The sequence below is a fragment of the Bos taurus genome, chromosome 12 (assembly GCF_002263795.3).
Source record: "Bos taurus isolate L1 Dominette 01449 registration number 42190680 breed Hereford chromosome 12, ARS-UCD2.0, whole genome shotgun sequence".
Lineage (NCBI taxonomy): Eukaryota > Metazoa > Chordata > Mammalia > Artiodactyla > Bovidae > Bos > Bos taurus.
In genome coordinates, this window is record NC_037339.1 from 72,723,921 (window position 1) to 72,746,984 (window position 23,064).

General features: G+C 40.3%; 1 protein-coding gene across 1 annotated transcript in view; it reads right to left on the minus strand.

Moving 5' to 3' along the window:
• LOC100337390 (ATP-binding cassette sub-family C member 4-like) overlaps positions 1 to 23,064 on the minus strand; it is a 209,452-nt gene that overhangs the window by 47,053 nt on the left and 139,335 nt on the right. Inside the window, 2 exon segments of the mRNA XM_059892309.1 lie at positions 4,885 to 4,995; positions 6,167 to 6,286. Of these exon segments, the coding sequence (XP_059748292.1) occupies positions 4,885 to 4,995; positions 6,167 to 6,286 (231 nt within the window).

Below are 23,064 nucleotides of genomic sequence, written 5' to 3' on the forward strand. Positions count from 1 at the left end.
GTAGCACTACAGGCTTCCCTGTCCTTTGTTATCTCCCAGAGTTTGCTCAAATTCATGTCCATTGAGTTCGTGACGCTATCTAACCATCTCATCCTCTGTCACCTCCTTCTCCTCCTGCCTTCAATCTTTCCCAGTACCCAAGGTCTTTTCTAATGAATCAGCTCTTCGAGTCAGGTGGCAAAAGTACTGGAGCTTCAGCTTCAGCATCAGTCTTTCCAGTGAATATTCAGGGTTGATTTCCTTTAAGATTTAATGATTTGATCTCCTTGCTGTCCAAGGGACTCTCAAGAGTCTTCTCCAACACTACAACTTGAAAGCATCAATTCTTCAGCCCTCAGCCTTCTTAATGGCCTAAATTTTACATCCATTGACAACTCTTACATGACTACTGGAAAAAACATAACTTTCACTATATGGACATTTGTTGGCAAAGTGATGTCTCTGCTTTTTAATATTCTGTATAGATTTGTCATAGCTTTCCTTCCAAGAAGCAAACGTCTTTTCATTCATGGTTGCAGTCACAGTTTGCAGTGATTTTTGGAACCCAAGAAAATAAAATCTGTCACTGCTTTAAATTTTTTCCCATCTATTTGCTATGAAGCAATGGGACTGGATGCCATGATCTTTGAATGCTGAGTTTTAAGCCAGCTTTTTCACTCTGCTCTTTCACTTTCATCAAGAGGCTCTTCAGTTTCTCTTCACTTTCTGCCATTAGAATGGTATCATCTGTATATATGAGGTTATTGATATTTCTCCCAGCAATCTTGATTCCAGCTTGTGCTTCATCCAGCCTGGCATTTTGCATGATGCATTTTGCACATAAGTTAAATAAACATAGTGACAACATATAGCTTTGTCATACTCCTTTCCCAATTTTGAATCAGTTCATTGTTCTATGTCCAGTTCTGTTTCTTCTTTACATGCTTTCAGGTTCTCAGGAGATAGGTAAGATGGTCTGGTATTCCTATCTCTTTCAGAATTTTCCACAGTTTATTGTGATCCACAGAGTCAAAGCCTTTCAACATAGTCAATTAAGGAGATGTTTTTTTCTGGAATCCCCTTGCTTTCTCTATGATTCAATGAATGTTGACAATTTGATCTCTGGTTCCTCTGCCTTTTCTAAACCCAGCTTGTATAGCTGGAAGTTCCCAGTTCACATACTGTTGAAATCTTTGAAGGATTTTGAGTATAACTTTATTAGCATGTAAAATGAGTGCAACTGTATGATAGTTTGAACATTCTTTGGCATTGTCTTTCTTTGGGATTGGAATGAAAACAACCTTCGGTCCTGTGGCAACTGCTGAGTTTTTCAAATTTTCTGGCATATTATATGAACAGCATCATCTTTTAGGATTTGAAATAGCTAAGCTGGAATTCCAATACCTCCACTAACTTAGTTTATAGTGATGCTTCCAAAGTTCCACTTGACTTCACAATCCAGGATGTCTGGCTCAAGATGAGTGACCACACCATCGTGGTTATCCAGGTCATTAAGATCTTTCTGGTACAGATTTTCTGCGTATTCTTGCCACCTCTTCCTAATCTCTTCTGCTTCTCTTAGGTCCTTACCATTTTTGTCCTTTATCATTTAATCCCACCTGGAGTGAGATACACTTGACAGTATAATATAGTTGATGATGCCATTGTTCAGATTTTTGTCCTTATGCTACAATTATCATTATGTAATTTCACTTTCTACATCCAATGTAGCTGCAGTTGAAATCACAAAAACAAGGCAATGGATTCTAAAAGCCAGTGCTTTTAAATCTAAAATATTACTCTCATTTTTCCATTATTAAAGACTGTAATTCAGGGCTATTTCTATGGAATAGTGAGAGATGGTGAATTCATGCCACACATTCCAACAACTGTTCATCTGGGACCCACTCAGCAGTGAGGATACTGTTTTTGCTATAGAGAATCTTTCTCAGACCCCTACAACCAAGGATTCCAAGTAGCCTAAAAGCTAAAACCTAAAACCTAAAACCTAAAACCTAATCTGTACGAAAGCTTAATAGTAAACCTGGTTCTCTCCATCCAGCTATAGCACACTACCTAGGATGTTCAGAGGTCATCTTGCTACAGTTATGTAGATCTCAACCCATTCAAAGAAAGATAAAAAGATAAAAGATCTCAATGAAGACCCACTGTAAACAAACAAGCAAACTACTCAAAAGCAATCTGCAGATTCAGTGCAATCTCTATCAAATTATCAATGGCATTTTTCACAGAATTAGAAAAAAAATATCTACATTTTGTATGGAAATACAAAATACCATGAATAGCCAATGTAATCTTGAGAAAAACAAAGAAGAAAAATGAAGCTAGGAGGAATCATGTTCCCTGTCTTCAGACTATACCACAAAGCTACAGTAATTGAAACAGTATGCTACTGGCACCAAAAACAGAAATATAGATCAATGGAACAGGACAAAAGTCCAGAGATAAACCCATGCACCTGTGTCACCTATGAGAAAGGAAGCAAGGATATACAATGGAGAAAGATAGTTTCTTTAATAATTGGTGCTGGGAAAGCTGGACAGCTACATCTAAAAGAATAAACTCAGAACACTCCCTAAGACCATAAACAAAAGTAAACTCAAATAGATTACAGACCTAAGTGTAAGACCAGACATTAGAAAACTCTTAGATGAAAACATAGGGAGAACTCTCTCTGACATAAATTGCAGTAAGCTTTTTAACCCACCTCCTAGAGCAATGAAAATAAAACACAAACAAATGGGACCCAATTAAGCTTAAAAACTTTTACACAGCAAAAACAAACAAACAAACAAAGACAACCTGCAGAATGGGGGAAAATATTTGCAAATGAAGTTACTGATAAGGGATTACTCTCAAAAATATACAAACAGTTCATGCAGATCAATATCAAAAATAAATAAGTAAACAGCCCAATCAAAAAATGGGCAGATTAAAACAGACATTCTCCAAAGAAGACATAATGATGGCCAAAAAGCACATGAAAAGATGATCAACATCTCATTATTAGAGAAATGAATATCAAAACTGCAGTAAAAAAAATTTTTTTTAAGTAAAAACTACAGTGAGGTTTCACACCAGTCAGAATGACCATCATCAAAAAGTCTACAAACAATAAATACTGAAGAGGATGTGGAGAAAAGGGAACCCTCCATGTAAACTGGTACAGCCACTATGGAGAACAATATGGAGGTTACTTTTAAAACTAAAAATAGACACACAAAAAGATGCCATGATTCTTGGCCTCTGGAGGAGAAGAATTCAATCCAGGGCCAGAGACGAGGCTTGATCGCTCAGAGCTTTTGTGTAATAAAGTTTTATTAAAGTATAAAGGAGATAGAGAAAGCTTCTGACATAGGCATCAGAAGGGGGCAGAAAGACTACCCCCTTGCTAGTGTTAGCCATGGAGTTATATACTCTCTAATTAGTTATTACAGTGAATCAAAAGCATGTCTGGAGGTTGTAAAGACCTCAATAGATCTACTCCCATAATTTGCACCTTAAGATAATAGGATTAGCCAGAAGGTTTTTTTCCAGAGACTATCCTCAAGCAGGATACATTATTGTTATATAATCCTAAGGAATGTAGAGGGACAAAAAAAGTTTGTCCTTTCTTCCTCCTTAAGAATTCCAGACCCCTCTCTCCTTGGGGACCCCTGGACTTATCAATCTGCCTAGGAATTGACTCTCTCACTACTAAGATCCAGCAATCTCACTCCAGGGCATATATCCAGAGAAAACCATAATTTATAAGGATACATGCACCCTAGTCTTCACTGCAGGACTATTTACAACAGCCAGGACATGGAAGCAACCTAAATGCCTGTCAACAGATCAATGGACAAGGAAGATACGGTACCATATATACAATGGAATGTTACTCAGCCATAAAAAAGGGCAAAATAATGCCATTTGCAGCAACATGGCTGGACCTAGAGATTTGCATACTGAGTGAAATAAGTCTGAGAAAAGTAGAATATGATATTGCTTACATATGGAATATAACAAAAGGCTACAAATGAATGTATCTACAGAACAGAAGTAGAGTAACAGGTGTAGAAAATAAACTTATGTTTACCAGGGGATAAGGGAGGGGAGGGATAAATTGGAAGACTGGGACTGACACATACATACTACTATATATAAAATATTAAACTAGATAATTAATAAGAAATTACTGTAAAGTACAGAGAACTCTGTAATGATCTATATGGGAAAAGAATCTAAAAAAGAGTGGATATATGTATGTGTATAGCAGATTGACTTTGCTGTACATCGGAAACTAAGACAACAGTGTAAATGAACTATACCCCAATAAAACTTAAAATAAAAATTAAAGAATGGCCTGAACGAGCCAAAGCAGGGGCCCAAGGCACCACAGGTCTGTTGCAGCAGGCATGTCATACCTGGTCTTTGCTTCTGAAGATTCCAAAAGTCAAAACCAGAAATTCTTTTATAAAGGACTATTCATTTGAAGTATTAATCAAAATGCAAATTACTAAAAAGAATACAGGTACCCCAATGTTCATGGGGTATGGAAAAACAATCTTTAAAATAGCGAATATATGTATAACAGATTCACTTGGCTATACACCTGAAGCCAACACAACATCATGAATCAACCATATGCCAATCAAAAAAAAATTTAATTATCCCAACAAGGACTTACTGTAAATAAATAAGTAAAAGTAAAAAAAAAAGATAAAAGTTCTCATCAAGACACAAATGACTTTACATGGAAACTGTGGAGTCACATGCTGCAGACACTTTAATACAACTCATTAGAACCAATGAGTATATATTAGACAAGATGACAAGTGTTTAATAACTACAAACAAAGCTATAAACTGTAAACATACCACAAATATTCCCATCTGTACTTACTTTCTGCCAGAATCAGGGCCCCAAAGGCAACAAGGGTGACAAAGATGGCACAGATGACATCCAGATACACAGCGAGCCATCGGGACGTCGTCAAAAGCAGGAACCAAGCCTCTGCATTTGTGAATCATAATAAGTGTAATACATAAACAGAAAAAACGTGTTAGCTGCTTCTCATGAGGGTGAGAATTTTCTCAGTTGAGCTACAGAATATTTTACACAAGGTAGGAGAGCAAAGTCACACACCTATAACTTCAAAGGAACCTGAAGGTTCCAGAAAACTAGGTTCAACACAAAACAACATATGGGACACAGAGGAATCAGTCCAGGAAGCATGCTTTGAAAACTTAAACCCATGGGTTATCAAAAGAAATACCATCATAAGAAAGAAGATGGAAAAACATCTCATTGGTGTGTTCCCTGCAGTGCTGGGCCTCAACATGAAGATCCTCCTCTCAGAGGTCAGCTGTTCCCAGCTCTGAAAGCAGAGAGCACAGCTCACACCATTTCCAGCACCTTCTGCCCTCACTACAGGGCCTGAGGTGGTTATTCTTAGGTGCCAGTGTCCACATGACCATCAGCTAACAGGATCTGTATGTCACTTTCAAATGCCATGCTATCTTCAAAATACATTAATGATTGGAAAGTTTGGCCAGGATTTTATAGACTTAGAAGAAATTCTGAATTTTCTACCTACATGGAAAACAAACAAACAAACTTCACTGATACAAAGCATAATCAAGTGGGTAGCAAATCAGGAACTTATTTTCCTCAACACTTCTGCTACCCTCAATGTCTGTTCTCAAAAGACTTGGCAAAGCACACCCTGAAGAGGAAGAACAGCCACCACCTGGTTCTGAAAATAAAGTTTTATTGGAATACAGCCATGGACTAATGTATGATCTTTGCCTGTCTTTGTGCTACAATGGCAAAGATGAGTAGTTACAACAGAGACAGCACACAAAGCCTACAATATTTTCTATCTGGACCTTTGGAAAAAAGAAAAGTCTACTGACTCCTGCCTTAAAGAGACAGACATCCACAGGGCACAGTGATGGAAGGACAATGCAGGCCAGTCAGGGGAGAAAAGCAGGGCTGTGAGGGGGGAAGAGGGGAACACAGAGGAGATGCTGAGAGGAAGGGGTGGGGGGGGGGCAGGTGTGCAGAGGGCGATGTGGGCTGACACACAGAGAGGCGCTGGCCAGCCAGGCCACCTGAGACAGAGGTCAGGCCTCAGAAGGCAGCACATCCCATCCTTAGAAATCATCTCCAGAAACTTACAGACCTGAATGCAAATCCTGGTATGCATCAAACAGCTCCTGAAACTTCTGTTCAGCTTTATACGCCCGGATGGTCCAGAGTCCCCGGAGAGAAGATGCTAAGTGAGAAAACACCGGGCTTCGAGCTGGGGGAGCAGAGACAGACACACATCAGAGAAAGTCAGGGAGGCTGGATGCGGGGAAACCACTGCCTCCCGGGCTCTGTGGTCACACGTTCTGCCAAAGGGAATCCTCCATGTGACCCTCAAACTCCTGCTCACACCACGCTTCACTTTAATGACCTGGGAATGAGAGATTCTCTTTGAAACTATCTTTGATCAAATTCAAAATCCCAGCTAGATTTAGATAAAGAAATTCGTTACTGGTTCTTTCATCAAGGTCCTCTCAAACATTTCTCCCTCCATATTCTTCTGGCATCTTTCCAGGTGGAAATTGCTCACAATTTATTAAAAGTATATTGAAGTATAGTTGATTTACAATAATCTGCTAGTTTCAGGTATGTAGTATAGTCATTCAGTTCTTTTCTCTGATTATATTCCATATAGGTTATTACAAGACACTGAATAAAATTCTCTGTGCTTTACACTTAATCCTCGTTATCTATTTGACGTATTAATAGTAGTGTGTCTATTAATCCCATATTTCTAATTTGCTCCTCACTCTTTCCCAATGCCCTTTGGTAACCACAAGTTTGTTTTTTATGCCGCTGAGTCTATTTCTAGTTTGTGTATAGATTCATTTGTATTATTTTTAGATTCCATGTATAAGTGATATCATATGTGTGTTTCTCTGACTTTCTTTACTAAGAATAATACTCTCTAGATCCATCCATGTTGCTGCAAATGGCAATATTTCATTTTTTTTTCCATAGGTGAGTAATTATCATTCACTAATTTTTTAACCAGTAGCATTTTAAACTTTAATTCCTCATTAGAGTCCTCACCACACTGAATTTTGATGAGCTACCTGTGCATTGATTCCACCTTAGATGAGTAACCAAGGGCTGAGATAGAGTCAGTACATCCTCCACCCTGGACCAGAGCCAGACACAGGACAGGAATGAGATGATCAAGAAAGTGGACAGTCTGCCGCCTCCCCCATCCTGGGCCTCTCCCTGCACCTGTGCCAGGATTCTCTGTACGGGTCACGGAGCACCTGGTTCTGCACTGCCCTTGTGCCCACAGGACCCGGCAGATGAGGAGCTTTTGAATATTCTTGACTTCTGCTCCGGGAACATGATGGATGTTTTTATATCTGCCTGCTGAACACCTGTCCTGTTGTTTGGAGGGCACTGTGGCCTGTGATACTCACATCACCTTTTTAGAATCTGACAGCGGCCTCAGTGTCCATCTTTTGAGTGACTTCATGTGGTTGTTGGGCCTGATGTCACATGACTGCCCATTCATTTCCTGCCATCTTCTCTAAGAGCACACTGACCATGAGCACCAGGGTCAGGCTCTTGCCTGTCAGAGAACAGCTGGGCTGCAGGCTGCAAGGCAGGGAGGACCCTTACATTTCTCATTCCCCACCGTGAATGAGGATGCAACTTGCAATTGCCAGGGGCACATAGTGAGCCTCTGATCTCTGTCTGGGATGAGTGATAACTTGAGCTGTATCAGCAGGGAATACTGACATCACTTTGTTACCTGTGTGGGTCCTAGAGAAGACCTGTTAGTACAACTAGGTTGTTTATGGGAAGTTAGTAATGCAACTTACATGAGGCTACAGAGATTTTATAAAATAATGGGGGAAAGAATCCAGAGGGAAACTCCAAACTGTTTTCAGGTCCTCACTCCTTAGTCCAGTATCTGAATGCCTGTCTTGTGACAGTTCAGTCAGTACAGACATGCACCTGGGCACTGCACATTTGGAGGGGTTGAGGTACAAACAAGTAAAGACACAGAACCTCCTCCTGTGTTTAGTGTCCCCAGTTCTATAAAGAAGGAAGGAGCAGGGGTGGTCCTAAGATGGCAGAGGAATAGGATGAGGAGACCACTTTCTCCCCCACAAATTCATCAAAAGATCATTTGAATGCTGTACAAATTCCACGAAACAACTTCTGAATGCTGGTGGAGGACACCAGCCACCCAGAAAGGCAGCCCATTCTCTTTGAAAGGTGGTCACCTCTATCTCCTCCCTACCTCTTCTCTTCTCTGCCTAAATCTGTTGGGTCTCTTTGGGTGTTCTGGGCTGTGGAGAACACTTAGGGAACTGATTACTGATTAGATTTGTCTCTCTCCTTTTGACTCTCTCTCTTCTCCTCCTGGTCACCTCTATCTCCCTCCTCCTTCTTCTCTTCTCCATGTAACTCTGTAAACCTCTCTGGGTGTCCTTCACTGTGGAGAATCTTTTCACCATTAACCTAGATGTTTTATCATTGGTGCTGTATGGATGGGAAAGTCTTGAGGCTACTGTAAGAATAAGACTGAAAGCCAGAGGCAGGAGGCTTAAATCCAAAACTTGAGAACACCAGAAAACTCATGGAACATTGATCAACAAGAGCTCATCCAAAAGCCTCCATACATTAATCAACAAGAACTCATCCAAAAGCCTCCATACCTGCACTGAAACCAAGCTCCACCCAAGAGCCAACAAATTTCAGAGCAAGACATACATACCAAGCTAATTCTCCAACAACATAGGAACATAACCCCAAGCATTAAAATACAGGTGGCCAAAAGTCACACCAAACCCATAAACACCTCAAAGTTCACTACTGGACACTTCATTGCACTCCAGAGAGAAGAGATCCAGCTCCACCCACCAGAACACCAATGCAAGCTTCCCTAACCAGGAAACCTTGACAAGACACTCGTCCAACCACACTCACAGGGAGGAACCCTCACAATAAAGAGGAACCACAAACTTCCAGCATACAGAAAGGCCACCCCAAACATAGCAATCTAAACAAAATGAAAAGACAGAGAAATATTCAGCAGGTAAAACAACATGATAAATGCCCACCAACCCAAACAAAAGAGGAAGAAATAGGGAATCTACCTAAAATGAATTCAGAATAATGATCTGAATGATCAGTAAAAATGATCCAAAATCGTGAAAACAAAATGGAGTTACAGATAAATAGTCTGGAGACAAGGATTGAGAAGATGCAAGAAAATTTTAACAAGGACTTAGAAGAAATAAAAAAGAGTCAATCAATAATGAATAATGCAATAACTGAGACAAAAGCACTCTAGAGGGAACCAACAGTAGAATAACTGAGGCATAAAATAGGGTAAGTGATGTGGAAGATAGAATGGTAGAAATAAATGAAGCAGAGAGGGAAAAAAAAGTATTGAAATGAGGACAACCTCAGAGACCTCTGGAATAATGTTAAATGCCCCAACATTCGAATCATAGAAGTCCCAAAAGAAGACAAAAAGAAAGGCCATGAGAAAATACTTTAGGAGATAACAGCTGAAAACTTCCCTAAAATGGTGAAGGAAATAGCCACCAAAGTTCAAGAAAACTAGAGAGTCCCAAACAAGATGAACCCAAGACAAAACACCCCAGGACACATATTAATCAAATTAACAAACATCAAACACAAAGAACAAATATTAAAAACATCGAGGGTAAGCAACACATAACACACAAGGGGATTCCCATAAGGATAACAGCTGATCTTTCAATAGAAACTCCTCAGGCCAGAAGGGAATGGCCGGACATACTTAAAATGATGAAAGGGAAAAACCTACAACCCAGATTACTATACCCAGAAAGGATCTCATTCAAATATGAAGGAGAAATCAAAAGCTTTACAGATGCTCAAAGGCTGAGAGAATTTAGCACCACCAAACCAGCTCTCCAACAAATGCTAAAGGATCTTCTCTAGACAGAAAACACAGAAAAGGTTTATAAACTCAAACCCAAAACAAAAAAGTAAATGTCAACGGGATCATACTTATCAATAATTACCTTAAATGTAAATGGGTTGAATGCCCCAACCAAAAGATAAAGTCTGACTGAATGGATACAGAAAAAAGACCCCTATATATGCTGTCTACAAGAGACCCACCTCAAAACAAGGGACACATACTGACTGAAAGTGAAGGGCTGGAAAAAAAATATTTCATGCAACTGGGGACCAAAAGAAACCAGAAGTAGCAATACTCATTTCAGATAAAATAGACTTTGAAATAAAGGATGTGAAAAGAGACAAAGGAGGACACTACATAATGATCAAAGGTCAATCCAAGAAGAAAATATAACAATTATAAATATATATGCACCCAATATAGGATCACTGCAATATGTAAGGCAAATGCCAACAAGTATGAAAGGGGAAATTAACAGTAACACAATAATAGTCAGAGACTTTAATAAACCAGTCACACCTATGGATAGATCAACTAAACAGAAATTTAGCAAGGAAACACAAACTTTAAATGCTACAATGGATCAGTTAGACTTCATTGATATCTATAGGACATTTCACCCCAAAACAATGAATTTCATCTTTTTCTCAAGTGCACACGAAACCCTCTCCAGGATAGATCACATCCTGGACCATAAATCTAGCCTTGGTAAATTCAAAAAAATTGAAATCATTTCAAGCATCTTTTCTGATCACAATGCGGTAAGATTAGATGTCAACTACAGGGGAAAAAAAAAAAAAACTATTAAAAATACAAACATATGGAAGCTAAAAAACACACTTCTGAATAACCAACAAATCACAGAAGAAATCAAAAAAGAAATCAAAATACCCATAGAAACAAATCAAAATGAAAACACAACAACCCAAAACCTATATGATTCAGTAAAAGCAGTGCTAAGGGGAAGGTTCATAGCAATACAAGCTTACCTCAAGAAACAAGAGAAAGATCAAATAAATAACCTAACTCTACACCTAAAGTAACTAGATAAGTAAGAAATGAAGAACCCCAGGGTTAGTAGAAGGAAAGGAATGATAAAAAAAAAAAAAATGGCAGAAATTAATGAAAAAGAAACAAAGGAACCTATAGCAAAAGTCAACAAAACTAAAAGCTGGTTCTTTGAGATGATAAATAAAATAGACAAACCATTAACCAGACTCATCAAGAAAAACAGGGAAAAGAATCAAATCAACAAAATTAGAAATGAAAATGAGGAAATCACAACAGACAACACAGAAATAAAAAGGATAAGAGACTGCTATCAGCAACTATATGCCAATAAAATGGACAACTTAGAAGAAATGGATAAATTCTTAGAAAAGTATAACTTTCCAAAACTGAACCAGGAGGAAATAAAAATCTTAACAGATCCATCACAAGCACAGAAATGGGAACTGTAATCAGAAATCTTCCAACAAACAAAAGTCCAGGACTTCACAGGTGAATTCTACCAAAAATTTAGAGAACAGCTAACACCTATTCTACTCAAACTATTCCAGAAAATTACAGAGGAAGGTAAACTCCCAAACTCATTCTATGAGGCCGCCATCACTCTAATAACAAAACCAGACAGAGGTGCCACAAAAAGAGAAAACTACAGGCCAATATCACTGACGAACATAGATGCAAAAAATCCTCAACAAAATTCTAGCAAACAGAATGCAACAACATATTAAAAAGGTCATACATCATGACCAAGTGGGCTTTATCCCAGGGATGCAAGGATTCTTCAATATTCATAAATCAATCAATCAATGTGATATACCACATTAACAAACTGAAAGATAAAAACCATATGATTATCTCAATAGATGCAGAGAAAGCCTTTGACAAAATTCAATACCCATTTATGATAAAAATCCTCCAGAAAACAGGCATAGAAGGAATATACCTCAACATAATAAAAGCTATATATGACAAACCCACATCAAACATTATCCTCAATGGTGAAAAATTGAAAGCATTTCCCCTAAAATCAGGAATAATACAAGGGTGCCCAATTTCACCACTACTATTCAACATTGTTTTGGAAGTTTTAGCCACAGCACTCAGAGAAGAAAAAGAAATAAAAGGAATTCAGATTGGAAAAGAAGAAGTAAAACTCTCCCTGTTTGCAGATGACATGATCCTGTACATAGAAAACCCTAAAAACACCACCAGTAAATTACTAGAGCTAATCAATGAATATAGTAAAGTTGCATGATATAAAATTAACACACAGAAATCCCTTGCATTCCTATACACAAACAATGAGAAAACAAAAAGAGAAATTAAGGAAACAATTCCATTCACCATTGCAATGAAAAGAATAAAATCAGATAAGATCAGTCACTCAGTCATGTCTGACTCTTTGCAACCCCATGAATCACAGCATGCCAGGCCTCCCTGTCCATCACCAACTCCCGGAGTTCACTCAGACTCATGTCCATCAAGTCAGTGATGCCATCCAGCCATCTCATCCTCTGTCGCCCCCTTCTCCTCCTGCCCCCAATCCCTCCCAGCATCAGAGTCTTTTCCAATGAATCAACTCTTCGCATGAGGTGGCCAAAGTACTGGAGTTTCAGCTTTAGCATCATTCCTTCCAAAGAAATCCCAGGACTGATCGCCTTTAGAATGGACTGGTTGGATCTCCTTGCAGTCCAAGGGACTCTCAAGAGTCTTCTCCAACATCACAGTTCAAAATGCTTAGGAATAAATCTACCTAAAGAAACAATAAGACCTGAATATAGAAAACTATAAAACAGTGATGAAAGAAATCAAAGATGACAGAAATAGAGGGAGAAATATACCATGTTCATGGATCAGAATAATCAATATAGTGAAAATGAGTATAGTATCCAAAGCAATCTATAGATTCAATGTTATCCCTATCAAGCTACCAATGGTATTTTCCAGAGAACTACAACAAATAATTTCACAATTTATAGGGAAATACAAAAAGCCTCGAATAGCCAAAGCAATCTTGAGAAAGAAGAATGGAACTGGAGGAATCAACCTGGCTGACTTCAGGCTCCACTACAAAGGCACAGTCATCAAGACAGTATGGTACTGGCACAAAGTACCATAGACCAATGGAACAAAAATAGAAAGCCCAGAGATAAACCCATGCACCTATGAACACCTTATCTTTGACAAAGGAGGCAAGAATATACAATGGAGAAAAGACAATCTCTTTAACAAGTGGTGCTGGGAAAACTGGTAAACCACTTGTGAAAGAATGAAACTAGAACACTAACACCATACACAAAAATAAACTCAAAATGGATGAAATATCTAAATGTAAGACCAGAAACTATAAAACTCCTAGAGGAAAACATAGGCAAAACACTCTCCAACATAAATCACAGCAGGATGCTCTCTGATCCACCTCCCAGAGTAATGGAAATAAAAGCAAAAATAAACAAATGTGACCTAATTAAACTTAAAAGCTTTTGCACAATGTAGGAAACTATTAGGAAGGTGAAAACACAGCCTTCAGAATGGGAGAAAATAATAACAAATGAAGCAACTCACAAAGAATTAGTCTCAAAAATATATAAGCAGCTCCTGCAGCTCAATTCCAGAAAAATAAACAACCCAATCAAAAAATGGGCCAAAGAACTAAACAGACATTTCTCCAAAGAAGACATACAAACAGCTAACAGACACATGAAAAGATGCTCAACATCACTCATTATCAGAGAAATGCAAATCAAAACCAAAATTAGGTACCATCTCATGCCAGTCAGAATGGCTGCTATCCAGAAGTCTACAAACAATAAGTGCTGGAGAGGGTGCAGAGAAAAGGGAACTCTGTTACACTGTTGATGGGAATGCAAACTAGTATAGTCACTATGAAGAATAGTGTGGAGATTCCTTTAAAAATTTCAAATAGAACTGCCATATGATTCAGCAATCCCATTGCTGGGAATACATACTGAGGAAACCAGAATTGAAAGAGACACATGTACCCCAATGTTCATTGAAGCACTGTTTACAATAGCTAGGACATGGAAGCAACCTATATGTCCATCAGTGGATGAATGGATAAGAAAGTTGTGGTACATATACATAATGGAATATTACTCAGCTATTAAAAAGAATGCATTTGAATCAGATCTAATGAGGTGGATGAAACTGGAACCTGTTATACAGAGAGCAGTAAGTCAGAAAGAAAAACACCAATATAGCATATTAATGCATATATGTGGAATTTAGAAAGAGGAGCTATCCTGTGTCCAAAGTTAGGGGTGGCGGCTGAGAGGAGCTACCCTAGTTGGAGGCCAGGGGCCGTGGCCGGGAGGACCTACCCCATGCCCAAGGCCAGGGGCGGCAGCCAGGAGGAGCAACCCAACCTCCAAGGAGCGGTGGCTGTGCGGGCACAGGAGGGCCTAGAGGAGCTATTCCGCATTCAAGGTCAGAATGATGGTGGTGAGGAGATACCCCTCGTACAAGGTAAGGAGCAGCGGCTGCACTTTGCTGGAGCAGCCATGAAGAGATACCCCACGTCCAAGGTAAGAGAAACCCAAGTAAGATGGCAGGTATTGCAAGAGGGCATCACAGGATAGACACACTGAAACCATACTCACAGGAAACTAGTCAATCTAATCACACTAGTTCCACAGCCTTGTCTAACTCAGTGAAACTAAGCCATGCCCATGGGGCCACCCAAGACAGGCTGGTCATGATGGAGAAGTCTGACAGAATGTGGTCCACTGGAGAAGGGAATGGCAAACCACTTCAGTATTCTTGCCTTGAGAACCCCATGAACAGTATGAAAAGTCAAAATTATAAGACACTGAAAGAGGAATTCCCCAGGTCAGTAGGTGCCCAATATGCTACTGGAGATCAGTGAAGAAAACTCCAGAAAGAATGAAGGGATGGAGCCAAAGCAAAATCAATATCCAGTTGTGGATGTGACTGGTGATAGAAGCAAGCTCTGATGCTGTAAAGAGCAATATTGCATAGGAACCTGGAATGCCAGTTCCATGAATCAAGGCAAATTGGAAGTGGTCAAACAAGAGATGGCAAGAGTGAATGTAGACATTCTAGGAATCAGTGAACTAAAATGGACTGGAATGGGTGAATTTAACTCAGATGACCATTATACCTACTACTGTGGGAAGGAATCTCTCAGAAGAAATGGAGTAGTCATCAAGGTCAACAAAAGAGTCTGAAATGCAGTACTTGGATGCAATCTCAAAAATGACAGAATAATCTGTTCGTTTCCAAGGCAAACCATTCAATATCACAGTAATCCAAGTCTATGCCCCAACCAGTAACGCTGAAGAAACTGAAGTTGAACGGTTCTATGAAGACCTACAAGACCTTTTAGAACTAACACCCAAAAAAGAGGTCCTTTTCATTATAGGGGACTGGAATGCAAAAGTAGGAAGTCAAGAAACACCTGGAGTAACAGGCAAATTTGGCCGTGGATACGGAATGAAGCAGGGCAAAGACTAATAGAGTTTTGCAAAAAAAATGCACTGGTCATAGCAAACACCCTCTTCCAACAACACAAGAGAAGACTCTACACATGGACATCACCAGATAGTCAACACTGAAATCAGATTGATTATATTCTTTGCAGCCAAAGATGGAGATGCTCTATACAGTCAACAAAAACAAGACCAGGAGCTGACTGTGGCTCATATCATGAACTCCTTATTGCCAAATTCAGACTTAAATTGAAGAAAGTAGGGAAAACCACTAGACCATTCAGGTATGACCTAAATCAAATCCCTTATGACTATACAATGGACATGAGAATAGATTTAAGGGACTAGATCTGATAGAGAGAGTGCCTGATGATCTATGGGCTGAGGTTTGTGACACTGTACAGGAGACAGGGATCAAGACCATCCCCATGGAAAAGAAATGCAAAAAAGCAAAATGGCTGAGGAGGCCTTACAAATAGCTGTGAAAAGAGGAGAAGTGAAAAGCAAAGGAGAAAAGGAAAGATATAAGCATCTGAATGCAGAGTTCCAAAGAATAGCAAGAAGAGATAAGAAAGACTTCCTCAGCAATCGATGCAAATAAATAGAGGAAAACAACAGAATGGGAAAGACTAGAGAGCTCTTCAAGAAAATTAGAGATACCAAGGGAACATTTCATGCAAAGATGGGCTCGATAAAGGATAAAAATGGTATGGACCTAACAGAAGCAGAAGATACTAAGAAGAGATGGCAAGAATACACAGAATACATGTACAAAAAAGATCTTCATGACCCAGATAATCACGAAGGTGTGATCACTGATCAAGAGCCAGACATCCTAGAATGTGAAGTCAAGTGGGCCTTGGAAAGCGTCACTACAAACAAAGCTAGTGGAGGTGATGGAATCCCATTTGAGCTCTTTCAAATCCTGAAAGATGATGCTGTGAAAGTGCTGCACTCAATATGCTAGCAAATTTGGAAAACTCAGCAGTGGCCACAGGACTGGAAAAGGTCAGTTTTCATTCCAATCCCAAAGAAACGCAAGGCCAAAGAATGCTCATACTACTGCACAATTGCACTCATCTCACATGCTAGTAAAGTAATGCTCAAAATTCTCCAAGCCAGGCTTCAGCAATACCTGAACTGTGGACTTCCAGTTGTTCAAGCTGGTTTTAGAAAAGGCAGAGGATCCAGAGACCAAATTACCAACATCTACTGGATCATCAAAAAAGCAAGAGAGTTCCAGAAAATCATCTATTTCTGCTTTATTGACTATGGCAAAGCCTTTGACTTAGTCAATTATGGAACGCAATTAACTGTGGAAAATTCTGAAAGAGATGAGAATACCAGACCACCTGATCTGCCTCTTGAGAAATTTGTATGCAGGTCAGGAAGCAACAGTTAGAACTGGACATGGAACAACAGACTGGTTCCAAATAGGAAAAGGAGTACGTCAAGGCTGTATATTGTCACCCTGCTTATTTGACTTCTATGCAGAGTACATCATGAGAAACGCTCGGCTGGAAGAAGCACAAGCTGGAATCAAGATTGTCAGGAGAAATATCAATAACCTCAGATATGCAGATGACACAACTCTTATGGCAGAAAGTGAAGAGGAACTAAAAAGCCTCTTGATGAAGGTGAAAGAGGAGAGTGAAAAAGTTGGCTTAAAACTCAACATTCAGAAAACGAAGATCATGGCATCTAGTCCCATCACTTCATGGCAAATAGATGGGGAAACAGTGGAAACAGTGTCAGACTTTATTTTTGGGGGGATCCAAAATCACTGCAGATGGTGACTGCAGCCATGAAATTAAAAGACGCTTACTCCTTGGAAGAAAAGTTATGACCAACCTAGATAACATATTGAAAAGCAGAGACATTACTTTGCCAACAAAGTTCCGTCTAGTCAAGGCTATGGTTTTTTCCAGTGGTCATGTATGGATGTGAGAGTTGGACTGTGAAGAAGGCTGAGTGCCAAAGAATTGATGCTTTTGAACTGTGGTGTTGGAAAAGACTCTTGATAGTCCCTTGGACTGCAAGGAAATCCAACCAGTCCATTCTGAAGGAGATCAGCCCTGGGATTTCTTTAGAAGGAATGATGCTGAAGCTGAAACTCCAGTACTTTGGCCACCTCATGTGAAGAGTTGACTCATTGGAAAAGACTCTGATGCTGGGAGGGATTGGGGGCAGGAGGAGAAGGGGATGACAGAGGATGAGATGGCTGGATGGCATCACTGACTTGATGGACGTGAGTCTGATTGAAGTCCAGAAGTTGGTGATGGACAAGGAGGCCTGGCATGTTGCAATTCATGGGGTCGAAAAGAGTCGGACACGATTGAGAGACAGAACTGAACTGAACTGAAGAAAGATGGTAACAATGACTCTATATGCAAGACAACAAAACAGACACAGATGTAAAGAGCAGACTTTTGGACTCTGTGGGAGAAGGCGAGGGTGGGATGATTTGAGAGAGTAGTATGAAACATGTATGTTACCATATGTGAAATAGATCACCATTCCAGGTTCAATGCATGAGACAGGGTGCTCAGGTCCAATGTACTGGGATGACCCTGAGGGATGGGATGGGAAGGAGGTGGGAGGTGGGTTCAGGATGGGGAGCACATGTACACCCTTGGCTAATTCATGTCAATGTATGGCAAAAACCACTACAATATTGTAAAGTAATTAGTCTCCAATTAAAATAAATAAATGAATTAAAAAAAAAAAAAAAGATGGAAGGAGCTGGCTTCCTCTTGTAAGTCGTTGGGGCTCAGAGAGGGTGGAAAGCCTTGGGCTAGAGGAGGACAGCCTGGGCTAGGGGCCAGGTGACCATCCACTCAGCCCTGAGTGGGACTCTTTCCTGCCTGGGACATCTGACCAGGAACCTAACTGTTAGGGACCCTCAGCTGTAATATTGCTTTAAGGAAAAACCCTTCTCTGACCAGCGATATGTTCTAACCTTTCCCCTTTTTACTTCATTTAGGCACAGAGCTGAAAGTGATTCAGTGATGCTTTTGATCACCCAGTTGTATACCTGTGTTCTCATTTCAGCATCTACACTGCTCTCTCTCTTCACTCTATTGAGTAAGTTTTTAGCTGCCTATAACTTTGTGTTGTAAGAGCAACATAAACTCAGATTTAGCTCAAGCTCCAAATAAGAAATTCTGGGAGCTGTGTTCAGGTTTTCTGTATCCCTACCAGATGTCCCAACCACTCTCAGAACTCAGCCGGTCTGGACACTGGGTGCTCACAGGGATGATACAGGTGAATTCTGGGGCTCATCACCCTGTCAGGAGGACCTGAAAACCTAGCTCCAGAGAGCTCAGAAAACTCACTAGAACCAGGCTCCCATTTCCACTCCACAGAGAGTGACATCAACACTGTTCATCACAGACAGGGCTTCTGAGGAGGAAGCAGACGTGACTGTTCCCCCAGGGAGAGTCCTGGAGTGAACTCTTCAGTGCAGCCTCCCTCACCTGCTTCCCTGTCAGGAGATCAAAGTGCAGCTGATTCTCTCCAGCAAGCATGGAACGTGGGGTCGACTTCAGAAACCAGGTATCATCTCAGCCTTGAAAACCAGGGAACCCAAACACCCTATCACCTACTTCACCTCAAACCCAAGAGTTATAGGCCAGGGAATCTGGAGCCATGAAAATCTATCCTTTTTCTTTCAAAGCCCACTTAGGGCTGAGCAGAATGCCAGGATGAGTGAACTGGAAGGTCTGCCAAAAAGTTAAGTAGAACATGGGGAGAGGGGATGTCAAGGCTCTGTTGTTATGTTGCCCAAAGTAGCATCTTTTTCCCACAAGCACTGAGCTTACTGTCTTGAAGCAGACTATGTCACAGCCATAGCATCAGCCCACAGTCACAGACGTGTAAACCTACAGTTCACAGGACTGACAGCTGTGTTTCCCATAATACTGAGGGCATTTGGGAACACACCCTGCAAGTGTGGGGTGCAGATCTTCCTTGGCAGGGGGACCTCCCTGGCTGATAGCCCTGCTTCAGGTTATTATTCAAGCTATGTGAGACCTGATAGTTGTGAATAAGTTCTCAATTGCCTCTTATTCAAGGTTCTAATGCCTTTGGTAGTGGCCAGCAGGCACTCTACAAGAATCTACTCAAGAAATCCTCTTGAGATCCCCAGAGACTAAGGGATTAAGAGCACTGACTGCCCAGTATTAACAATATTAACCCACCTAAGTGATAGACCTGGGCATAAGACCCACACTATCTTATTCCCAAGGTTGTGCTTTTAATCACAGCTGCAGTGTCTCAGAGGGAGAATAATCAGGGTTAATAATCCGTGTGTGATGATGTGCATTTTTCTCCAGACTTTGTTATTTGTGTTCAGAAAACCACCAAACCTTATTCAGCTAATATCCAACAGCCTTAGCCATTATTGCATATCTTATTAATCACCTTGTGCTCAGTTGCTTGTCATGTCCAACTCTTTGCAATCCCATGGACTGTAGCCCACCAGGCTCCTGTGTCCATGGAATTCTCCAGGGAAGAATACCTGTATCTTCCCAACCCAGGGATTGAACCCACATCTCTGACATCCCCTGCATTTACAACTAGCACCATCTGGGAAGCCCCATTAATTACCTTATGTTGAACAAAGTCCCTGGGAATCTGGCATGAGAACCCCTTAAAGCAGGATCGTAATACACCTGATCATAGATCCTAATACACCTGACACATGTGCTAACTCTCCCCTAACAATGGCCATGGCAGACACTGCTAGTTGATCCCAGCATCTTTCAGATAGAACTTGGATATGGCTTCATCATTGAGGCATTGCCAAATGCAAAAAGTTGAGAAGAGAAAGGCAAGCAAATGCCATCCTGGTTTTATGTACTTGTCCATGATTGGCCATTGCTATGCTCATTTTTCCAAAACTGTGCCCCAAAGTCCCATAATAATCAGATGCCAATAAGTCATCAGATAAAAATGTCAGCATAAGCTTCCAGGGGAAGGTAGGCCATAGGACCTGAAAATAAATGTCAGGACATCAGTAGTCCTTGGAGCACATCAGGACTCCTTGGAGTCCTTTTGCCTTCTGGGCACAGCAGTCAGGTGTCCTTCCTTTTGTTGGTGACTACAGCAGTGACCTTTAAGATACATTCTCACTTTCTCAGTTGCTCAATCATGTATGACTCTTTGAGGTCCCATGGACTGTAGTCTACCACACTCTTCTGTCCCTCGAATTATCCAGGCAAGAATACTGGAGTGGATTGCCATGTTCTCCTTCAGAGGATCTTCACAACCCAGGTATTGAACCTGTTTCCTGTGTCGCCTACATTAACAGGTGGATTCTTTATCAATGAGACACCTGGGAAGACCTAAAATACACTACCAGTTACTATTTAGAGGAAGCAGCAGTGTTATTATTTACAGCACAGACCTACCTCCCCAGGTTGGTAGGTGTCCAATATGCAATTGGAGAAGAGCAGAGAAATATCTCCAGAAGGAATGAAGAGGCTAAGCAAAAGCAGAGACAATGCCTTGTTGTAGACGTGTCTGGTGGTGAAAAAAAGTCTGATGATGTAAAGAACAATACTGTGTAGGAACCTGGAATATTGGGTCCATTAATCAAGGTAAACTGGAAGTGGTCAAATAGGTGCTAGATGGCAAGAGTGAACATTGGCATTTTTGGAATCATTGAACTAAAATGGATGGGAAAGGGAGAATTTAATTCAGATGACCACTATATCTACTACTGTGGGAAAGAATCCATTAGAAGAAATGGAGTAACGCTCATAGTCAACAAGAGTCCAAAATGCAATACTTGGATGCAATCTCAAAAATGAGAGAATGATCTCCATTCATTTCCAAAGCAAAGCATACAATATCATGATAATCCAAACCTAAGCCCCAACCACTAATGCCAAGGAAGCTGAAGTTTAATGGCTCTATGGATATCTACAAGACATTCTAGAATTAACACACACACACAAAGTCATTTTCATCATAGGGGACTGGAATGCAAAAGTAGGAAGTCAAGAGATACCTGGAGTAACAGTTTGACCTTGGATTACAAAATGAAGCAGAACAAAGGCTAACAGAGTTTTGCCAAGAGAACACACTGGTCATAGAAAACAACCTCTTCCAACAACACAAGAGAAGACTACACATGGACAACACCAGATGGTCAATCCTGAAATAAGATTGATTATATTCTCGGCAGCCAAAGATGCAGAAGCTCTATACAGTGAGCAAAAACAAGACCAGGAGTTGACTGTAGCTCAGATCATGAACTCCTTACTTCAAAAATCACACTTAAATTGAAGAAAGTATGGAAAACCATTAGACCACTCAGGTATAACCTAAATCAACCTAAATCAAATCCCTTATGATTATACAGTAGAAGTAACAAATATATTCAAGGGATTAGATCTGGTAGACAGAATGCCTGAAGAACTATGGACAGAAGTTCGTGACATTGTACAGGAGGCAGTGATCAAAACCATCCCTGAGAAAAAGAGATGTGAAAAGGCAAAGTGGTTGCCTGAGGAGGCCTTACAAATATCTGAGAAAAGAAGAGACTCTAAAGGCAAAGGAGAAAAGGAAAGATATACTCATTTCAATGCATATTCTAAAGAATATGAGATAAGAAAGCCTTCCTCAGTGATCAATGCAAACAAATAGAGGAAAACAGTAGATAAGAAAGACTAGAGATTTCTTCAAGAAAATTACAGACAACAAAGGGACCGTTCATGTAAAGATGGGCACAATAAAGGACAGAAATGGAATGAACCTAACAGAAGCAGAAGATATCAGGAAGAGGGGGTAAGAACACAAGAAGAACTATACAAAAAGATCTTAATGACTTGGATAACCACTGTGGTGTGATCAAAAACCTAGAGCCAGACATCCTGGAATATGAAGTCAAGTGGGCCTTAGAAAGCATCACTACAAGCAAACCTTGTGCAGGTAACAGAATTCCAGTTGAGCTATTTCAAATCCTAAAAGATGATGCTGTTAAAGTGCTGCATTCAAGATGCCAGCAAATTTGGAAAACTCAGCAGTGACCACAGGACTGGAAAAGGTCAGTTTTCATTCCAATCCCAAAGAAGGGCAACGGCAAAGAATGTTCTAACTACCACACAGTAGCACTCATTTCACATGCTAGCAGGATAATGCTCAAAACCCTCCAATCCAGGCTTCAACACTATGTGAACCAAGAACTTTCAGATGTACAAGCTTGATTTAGAAATGGCAGAGGAACCAGAGATCAAATTGCCAACATTCATTGGATCATAGTAAAAGCAAGAGAATGACAGAAATACACCTATTTCTGCTTCATTGACTATGCTCAAGCCTTTGTGTGGATCACAATAAACTGAAAATTCTTCAAGAGATGGGAATACCACACCACCTTACCTACCTCCTAAGAAACATGTACTCAGGTCAAGAACAACAGTTAGAACCAGACATGAAACCACAGACTGCTTCCAAACTGGGAAAAGAGTATGTCAAGGCTGTATATTGTCACCGTACTAATTTAACTTCTATGCAGAGTACATCATGCAAAATGTCAGACTGAATGAAGCACATACTGGAATCAAGATTGCTGGGAGAAATATCAATAAACTCAGATATGCA